Genomic DNA, 8,931 nt, shown 5'->3' with positions numbered 1-8,931 from the left:
ATATAATAAGAAGTAGAATAAGACAAATAAGTTACCAATCATATGAAATTAGTATTAATAAACAATTAATTTGTACTACAGAGGTAGCACAGAAGAACACAAAAGTGGCTTGTAGGTACATTTTCAGATGTTTAATGAGGTTCAGAAGTGGCATGAGTGCAATTAAATTCATACATTCATGTGGAGATTAATGTTTTAAATATAAAATTCTGAATACAGAAATATTTAAATGATTTAAATAACTGAAATTATACGCTAAAAAGGAAACTAAATCCGCCAGCAGGTGGTGGCAATTCACTGATTTTATCACTGAATCATTCATTCAATTGATTCGTCCAAACGGCTGATTCATTCAGGAATGAAGCAAGTGACTGTCTTTATGAATGGGTAATCATGAATCACTGACTCACTAGATTCGTTCAAATACGCACTTTCATTCATGAATGAAACTCGCTGTGTTTGCTTTTAGAGATGCGAAGCGGCTAAGCTGTTACTATATTTGGAACTATTTTCGTTGAAGAAATAGAGCAAACCCAGGCAGTACTTGTTTATTGAACTGTTGTATTAAATCAATATCACATTTGCAAACTCCCTTAATAGCTATTAAAAGCTGTCAATCTCCTTATCGCGATCTGTGGGCACACAGAAAATGAAAGCACGTGAGTGAGTTCTCAAGACTCAAATACTTGCAAATTATACATTCCGTCATCTGTCATCGTGTTGTAAGTGCGGAACCTGCGGGAATGAGTAGAATTGTTTATTAGTGTTCTCTGCTAATAACCCGACTGTGAATGATGCGAGCGGCATCACTATGTTGTCACTGAGAAGCTGCAGCCGTGGCGGGGATGATTTTTGGTGTCAACAACAACGCGCTACATGTTTCTTTTCCCCTCATTTAGACTCACTGCAATTGACGGAAATCCGTCGTAGCGACGGAGAACTTTAATCCCTGAACCTGTGACCTTCTTTAATCTATTTACAAAAAGGATTCAAACATGTCATAAAATAATCCCATGCAACTGTATCCCAAGTGTTCTAAAGCCATACAGTGGGTTTTGCCAAGAAACAAATCGAGAATGAAATCTATTATTAGGCGAAAATGTTTGGTTGTTGAACTTGTGTACATTCATGCGAGTGCATGGCAGTTCAATCAAATTGAAAACAATTATGACACGAAACAGGCTTATAAACTTAAAAGTATGTGTATACTTTCTTCTTTGAGGTGAAGTCTCTGTTATGAGACAATCAGTTGTCAGGTGAACAAATAATGTATAGTAAGCTATGAGCTAACTCAGTTATTGTTTTCTTTGTATTAATAATTGAAAATATTTCATTTACAACTAATGTATTAATTTAAAACTAAACATTTAATCATTTTGTTATTTGTAATCATTATGTTATTTATAATTAATTATTTGGCATTTACCAGCAAGCCCAATTCCAGAATCAAAACACTGAGGATGCTTCTGAAATTAGTGAGGGTGCTCTAGCCTTAAAGGTGACATATCATGAAAATCTGACTTTTCCAGGTTTTAAGTGCTATAATCAGGTCCAAGGTGCATCTACCAACCAAGGAAACGTGTAAAATATTGGTTCACTGGGTGGAAGGTCCAAATTGCAGCTTCAGTGCAGCTTCAAAGTGTTCTACACGATCCCAGACGAGGAAGAAAGGTCTTATCTAGCGAAACATCATTTTCAAAAAAAACAAAAAACAATTTATATACTTTTTAACCTCAAACGCTCGTCTTGTCTAATTCTGCATGAACTCTGTACATTCCGGTTCATGACAGTTAGGGTATATCGAAAAACTCCCATCTCATTTTCTCCTCCAACTTCAAAATCGTTCTAAATCGTCCTACATCGCTGTTTGACCTTCTTTGCACGTTCACTTTGTAAACACTGGGTCGGTACTTCTGCAGCGATGTAGGACGATTTTGAAGTTGGAGGAGAAAATGAGATGGGAATTTTTCGACCTACCCTAACTGTTTTGAATGGGACTGCACAGAGTACGCATGCGCATTGCAGAGCTACACATGACAAGCGTTTGAGGTTAAAAAGTATATAATTTGTATTCTTTTTAAAAAAATTACCGATCGTTTCGCTAGATAAGACCCTTATTCCTCGTCTGGGATCGTGTAGAACGCTTTGAAGCTGCACTGAAGCTGCAATTTGGACCTTCCACCCAGTGAACCCCACTGAAGTCCACTATAGAGAGAAAAACCCTGGAATGTTTTCCTCAAAAACCTTAATTTCTTTTCGACTGAAGAAAGAAAGACATGAACATCTTGGATGACATGGGGGTGAGGAAATTGAGGAAATTTTAATTCAGAAGTGAACAAATCCTTTAAGGCATGGTCTTGTCCATACCAAGAATTGGCTTAACTTTCGTGAAAATAACAAGGAAAAATTTGTCATGTTTTTGACTTTGTCTGAATCTGATCCAGGAGTTTTCGAACTATTCCTGGACATTTTGGATGTTTCCATTATTTAACACTCCATGACCTGACTGGGTATGTCCGATAAAGGAGACATCCAAAAGGTGCGGTGCTTTGGAGGCGCCATGAACGGTTTGAAAACCCCTAATCTGAGCAAACTTTGTGCAGTTTGGACAGTTCTTGTAGGATTAGCAAAAAGCTGTGAAAAAGTTTATGCCATTGTTTGGAACATGTGATGCATTGTTTTGCATCTACCTGGGGTTATACGGTGATAAGCAACATGATTTAAGGCCAATTTATTCTACAGTTGTCATGGTCCTGTTTACTTAAGTACACCAGAGCTTTAAAATATAGCCTCACTTCCTGGTTTCCATTCCTGTATCAAAGTAGCTCTTCAAGATCAGAAATGAGAATCCCTTTGTTACACAAATTATTTGGTGTATCAAAAAGCTTTGATAACTATAGATGTTATCTGACCCAAATGTGAAGAAAATCTAAATAAAAGTTGTAGGATAAGTTCTCCTAGTGATGTACAGACTGTCCATCTTTATCAGTACAATGATGGCTTTCATGTATTCGTTATAGCATCAGAGGCCACCTGTTTCCTCTTCATTATCTGCTATACAAATTTTTTGTGCAGGTCAGCTCTTTCGTGGAACACTGAAATAGGATGGTGCATCAGTGAAGCCATAATGCGCAATATCATCTGGATTTAACAAGACAAACTGATGAAGCGGCAGAACTGAACTTTCGGAAAGTGGCTCTCCAGCATTAGAAATGAGGATCCCAGCGCTATACAGAAATTATTTGGTGTATCAAAATTATCCAACCCAAAAAGAAATTAAGGTTTTTGAGGAAAACTTTTCTCTATATAGTGGACTTCAGTGGGGTTCACTGGGTGGAAGGTCCAAATTGCAGCTTCAGTGCAGCTTCAAAGTGTTCTACACGATCCCAGACGAGGAAGAAAGGTCTTATCTAGCGAAACATCATTTTCAAAAAAAACAAAAAACAATTTATATACTTTTTAACCTCAAACGCTCGTCTTGTCTAATTCTGCATGAACTCTGTACATTCCGGTTCATGACAGTTAGGGTATATCGAAAAACTCCCATCTCATTTTCTCCTCCAACTTCAAAATCGTTCTAAATCGTCCTACATCGCTGTTTTACCGTTTTTTGTAAAGGGCGTTTGACCTTCTTTGCACGTTCACTTTGTAAACACTAGGTCGGTACTTCTGCAGCGATGTAGGACGATTTTGAAGTTGGAGGAGAAAATGAGATGGGAATTTTTCGACCTACCCTAACTGTTTTGAATGGGACTGCACAGAGTACGCATGCGCATTGCAGAGCTACACATGACAAGCGTTTGAGGTTAAAAAGTATATAATTTGTATTCTTTTTAAAAAAATTACCGATCGTTTCGCTAGATAAGACCCTTATTCCTCGTCTGGGATCGTGTAGAACGCTTTGAAGCTGCACTGAAGCTGCAATTTGGACCTTCCACCCAGTGAACCCCACAGAAGTCCACTATATAGAGAATAGTTTTCCTCAAAAACCTTAATTTCTTTTCGACTGAAGAAAGAAAGACATGAACATCTTGGATGACAAGGGGGTGAGTAAATTATGAGGACATTTGAATTCAGAAGTGAACTAATCCTTTAATGCATATCTAATTTCATTTCGACTGAAGAAAGAAAGACATGAACATCTTGGATGACAAGGGGGTGAGTAAATTATGAGGACATTTGAATTCAGAAGTGAACTAATCCTTTAATGCATATCTAGTTTGACATATATTTTTGTCTCAATTGCAATATTGAGAGTGAATGCATTTATATGCGGATGTCATTCCCAAAACTTTGCAGCATGTATGTGGCCTTTGGTTCTCTTGGCAGCATGAAAAACAAGGCATTTATTAAAATTATGAATGGATTATATATAGCCTATAAAGTGTTCAAAGAGGGCTCCCTTTATAATCACTAAAAGCTGTCACTCACTTCAGTTCATTGCAATCTTACGAAGTTCCGTTATAAGCAATAAGGCTCTCTGCAATGCAGACTGAATCTTTTCTTTACATACTGTAGTGTCTACACTTTCTTTATTACAATGAGAGGATTTGTGAGCACACAGAACTCAGCAATAAACATACACTACATAAACTACAGCATTTCAAGTGGTAAGTGGATTCTAACTTAAACACCTCTGATTGGCCATTACGTTTAAGAAATAAACAGATATGTCTGTTATTGGCTACACTACTCAACACTGCAATAGAAACTTTTGATACTCTCCAGAGTGCAAACACAAATACGCACTGGAGCATTTGCGAAATACGTTTTGCAAATATCAGATGGGGCTCCCTGAGTCCCTGGAGTCCTAAGCAGTCACTTACCTCGCTTATTGGTTAAGTACACCTCTGGCAGTGGCTTCACTATTTACAACGTTATGAGCAATCCAGTTCTCTATTATAGATAAATGGTTTCAAGACACTTCAGTGGGGCTTACTGACCCCAAACTCTTAAAATGTTATGTAAATGTAGGGATCCGTGCAAGTGTATATTTAAAAACAATTTTATAAAATTTACCAAAATATTGTTACATGGTTTCACTTGTAATAGTGACACAATAACCCAAAAAGGGGCTTAGGTTTATAATGTGTGATTAAAAATCCAGATTAAACTTACCGGAGGGGTCCCTCCAGCCCTGCTGCATCCCCTCTCTTCCTGTAGTTCTCCTCTTCTTGGAAGGACCATGCCTATCTTCTGCCCCCTCATCACCATGTCCAGCACCGAACATGGTCACCTGAGAGAGAGGGCTGTAATGATTCTCCTGGATTCCAGAGGTCTCAATGTGTGCATGCTCATTCTGGGAACTGGCATTACCATCTGGCATTGCAGCAGGCTGTAAGTGCACAAAAAAATAAAGTGAACAAAATGCAGGACATAGATTGTCACATAAATTTTAATTAGATTTAGTCAAATTTTAGACCTTAACAGTGTCCAGCTGTTCCAATGAGTCACAAAAGATTTCACTTTCTGAGTCACTAGTCAGCCCCTGAACCTCAGACACAGGTGCCTCTACACACATATTTGGCGATGAAAGAGAAGAAATATAGTGCACACAATCTTGCTATCATTTATTACTTATGCAACTGTGAAATGTTTAAAAAACACATTTGGTCAGACATGTCTGGATAGTGATCATAACTGGTGCATTTCAGCAAGAGTAGGTTCCAATATAATTCAAAGACAAAAAACAAATGTAAATTATCAGAGTAAAATTGCAAGTATTTGTTTGTACAAGCTTAAAACACAAATTTTCCTTTGTAAAAATGTGTTTTGGTGGGCTGCAAAATATTCAGGATCCCTCATTTATAGATAATCATTTCACTACCTGTGCTCTCAGCTTTAAGTTCACTTTCAGGGACCATCCCTGTGTCCTTCGGTTGAAGAGCTGGTTCTTGAATTGCCCGCTCCACTTCATGATCAGCCCAACCATCTTTGGCATTTACATCTTTAAAATGCACACCAAAATCACAGATTTATCACATAGAACTCATAGTATTTTACCAAAATAAATAAATGCACACCTGATCTGAGAGATAAAAGTGCCTCTGGAGGTCTGGGCATATCATGAATGACATGATAGAGAGGTTCAAAATAGTGGAAAAAGGATGCAGTCTTCTCATTGATTTGCATGGTGTCTATGACCTGTAAATAATATATGACAACAAATTAATTTATATGGAAAAAAATGATTTGCTTGGCCGCTCTGAATACAAATTTGTTTTAAAGAATATTTTCCAATATATTTTTCCCTAAAGTTGTTTTATGAATTTATTTGGTATTATTGAAGCTCTCCCACCTCTTGTGCAACTTTCTTCATTTCATCCACATAAGCAGCCATGGCATTCTCCCGACTCATGTCTCCAAGCTGGTTCCAAGCATCCCTGACACAAGACCAGTAAAACATGCCATGAAGTTAAAACAGTCCTTTAAATGTTCTGAGGGCTCTGAAAAACATCACTTGAACTTTAGTTAGGCACATTATAGCACTGAATATGCTGTTTATAACTGGATAAAAGCTTTACCATTTGTAACGGCCTACAGGGTCCCAGAATCCGGGGCGTGACACTGTACATGGGCCACAGACTGCCTGTTTGTATAGACCATAAAACCGCAGCATCACTTCATAAGAGGGTCTGTAGGAACCTATGCAAATGCAATTTAAAATTTACCCCAGGTGTCATGAGCTGCTGTAAATTATGCAAATAAGTGTGAAGAAATGCTTGCAATGACAAGCTGTGCAAATTTTATATCTGCTACAGCAAGATGATGTTATACATAACAGTGATTATGTCATTCAGCGATGATGTAATTTTTGTCAATGCTGAGCAAAGCTACCATTTTCGGGTAGGCTTTGAATGACGTCGACAGCTGCCTGAAAGCGTCTTTGACAGTCCTCGATCTCTGACATTGTAAGAGCTGGCATATCATATGGCGTCTATTTTTCCCACGCTCCTGCAGCCGAATGTTCATTAACTGGACAACCTGTGAATTATATTCACTCGTGACAAATGTGTCATTCTGTCATTTAGAACTTAATCATTATAATTATTATCATTAGTCTTCCAGGAGTCTTTAGATTTTATGTCCTCTCTGATTTCAGGTTATTAGCCAGTGGGTCAAGCAGAGTAAGCGAGGTTTAACTCACCTGCCCTGTACTCCTGCTGCCATTACATGTTACAATTATATTGTAACTGTAATAAGACAATATCCGCTTGTTAAGTCTGACGTCACGTGTCACCGCTTCCGTGTCCAAACGCTCTATCAGATACCACGAGAAAACAACAAAAGGTGCTAATATACATTCACAATGTGATATAATACTACCAAAAAAATTATAATCCTAACCTTTAACTCCATACCGAAATCCCAGATAGCCAGACAATGAAAATATAAATAAATAAATATAAAAATAATTTGTGTTTGGGACGCTGTGAGCATTAAGACTGTAGTGTAGACCGTAAGTTTTAAAACGTTTAGCTTAAATGTTTAATATGAATAAACAGTGCTCATAAACGGCTGCTGAGGTAGTATTCTCAAGTGAAGCAAGTAGAGGCTTGGACCCGGAAACAGCGCTTCTTACGTCACCACTTAACAGCCGACCGAACACATTTCATCAAAGCGGTGCACCTTGTATAATCAGTGAGTTCGAGAACGGTCTACTAAAAAAAGGGATCTTCCACCTCTTGGAATTTCGGCCAGGAGCTAACTTCCTGGTTCAATCACGTGATGGAGTATTACGACGATGATTGGTCTTCTTCTTCTTCGTGAAATTTTATTGGCGGTTGACAAACAACAAAATGGTGTATTTCCGCCACCAACTGGTATGGAGTGTGGATCAAAATGACTTACTCCCTTCTTTTTTTATATTCTCTCCCACAATTTAGTTATTTTAAGGTACTGAAAAATAAAACTATAGCATTCATTCCTCGAGTTATTTTGTCAAATATATCTCGGTATAAATTGCATTTTTATTTTTTCGAAATTTCTAACAGTACAGTATAACATGTTCCACTGTTTCTTCTTGTCCACAAAATTCACACCTTCCCATAGCATGTTTACCCATTTTATAAAGTGTACTATTTAGTCTTGGGTGTCCAAATCTCATCCTTGGTATTACTATCTCATCTCTCCTGTTTTTCCCTGCACTTCTCATCTCTCCCACTTTCCTTTGAATTCTGTAAAACCATCAACCTTTTTCCTCCTTATCTCATTGCTTTTGCCACCTTTCCTTCAGTCTTTTCTTAATAATACTCTTGATTTCATTCTTACTTAGATTAATAATTAAAGATGCAATAGGTGATTGCCTTCAGAAACATTTTTTGTTATGCTGGTTGAAAGTGTCATCACATCCCGATAGCAATCATTAAGTTAAAGGGGTCATATGATGCGATTTCAAGTTTTCCTTTCTCTTTGGAGTGTTACAAGCTGTTCGTGAATAGATAAGATCCCTAAAGTTGCAAAGACTAAAGTCTCAAACCCAAAGAGATATTCTTTATAAAAGTTAAGACTGGTCCACGCCCTCCTAAAACGCCTTGTTCAAACACGCCCCCACATGTCTATGTCATGATGTGGGAAGATTTGCATAACACCACCCAAATGTATACGCAAAGAAAGAAGGCGTAACTTTATTGTTGCTGCCACTGCTGCCGCCATGTTGTGAAGACGCTGTGTGTTTCGATGTGAAAGCGAAAATACTTTGTTTGGCCTTCTAAAAGAGGACACGACTAGAAATCAGTGGTTAAGTTGTATTTACAACACTGTTCCAGAACAGTTCAAACCAAATATTCGTGTGTGTGCAACGCATTTTACGGAGGACGAGGACTGTTTCCTGGGAGAGTAGCCTACAATGCCAGTGTTCTGACAAATAATGCTGACTCAGCCTGTAAGTACGTTTTCATATTTAAAGGATTTGCCACTGATGATTCAAAC

The 8,931-nt window shown here is 37.8% G+C and overlaps 1 protein-coding gene across 7 annotated transcripts in view; it reads right to left on the bottom strand.

Moving 5' to 3' along the window:
• The window catches only part of LOC107661095 (acyl-CoA-binding domain-containing protein 4-like), a 22,833-nt gene extending 15,099 nt beyond the window's left edge, over nucleotides 1-7,734 (bottom strand). For 3 of the 7 annotated variants that reach the window (XM_016450553.1, XM_016450549.1, XM_016450554.1), the window contains exons 1-8: nucleotides 7,148-7,672; nucleotides 6,838-6,984; nucleotides 6,525-6,645; nucleotides 6,299-6,383; nucleotides 6,024-6,144; nucleotides 5,828-5,947; nucleotides 5,423-5,511; nucleotides 5,119-5,335 (exon numbers count right to left, since the gene is read on the bottom strand). In XM_016450553.1, coding sequence (XP_016306039.1) covers nucleotides 5,119-5,335; nucleotides 5,423-5,511; nucleotides 5,828-5,947; nucleotides 6,024-6,144; nucleotides 6,299-6,383; nucleotides 6,525-6,645; nucleotides 6,838-6,925 — 841 coding nt within the window. In that variant the 5' untranslated portion in view covers nucleotides 6,926-6,984; nucleotides 7,148-7,672. The other 4 variants (XM_016450550.1, XM_016450552.1, XM_016450555.1 and 1 more) reach the window with 4 other exon arrangements.
• Nucleotides 7,735-8,931: the final 1,197 nt, after the last annotated feature.

Source organism: Sinocyclocheilus anshuiensis, unplaced genomic scaffold, assembly GCF_001515605.1.
Source record: "Sinocyclocheilus anshuiensis isolate Anshui unplaced genomic scaffold, SAMN03320099.WGS_v1.1 scaffold27, whole genome shotgun sequence".
Taxonomy (NCBI): Eukaryota; Metazoa; Chordata; class Actinopteri; order Cypriniformes; family Cyprinidae; genus Sinocyclocheilus; species Sinocyclocheilus anshuiensis.
This window is presented reverse-complemented; position numbering and strand designations above follow the sequence as displayed.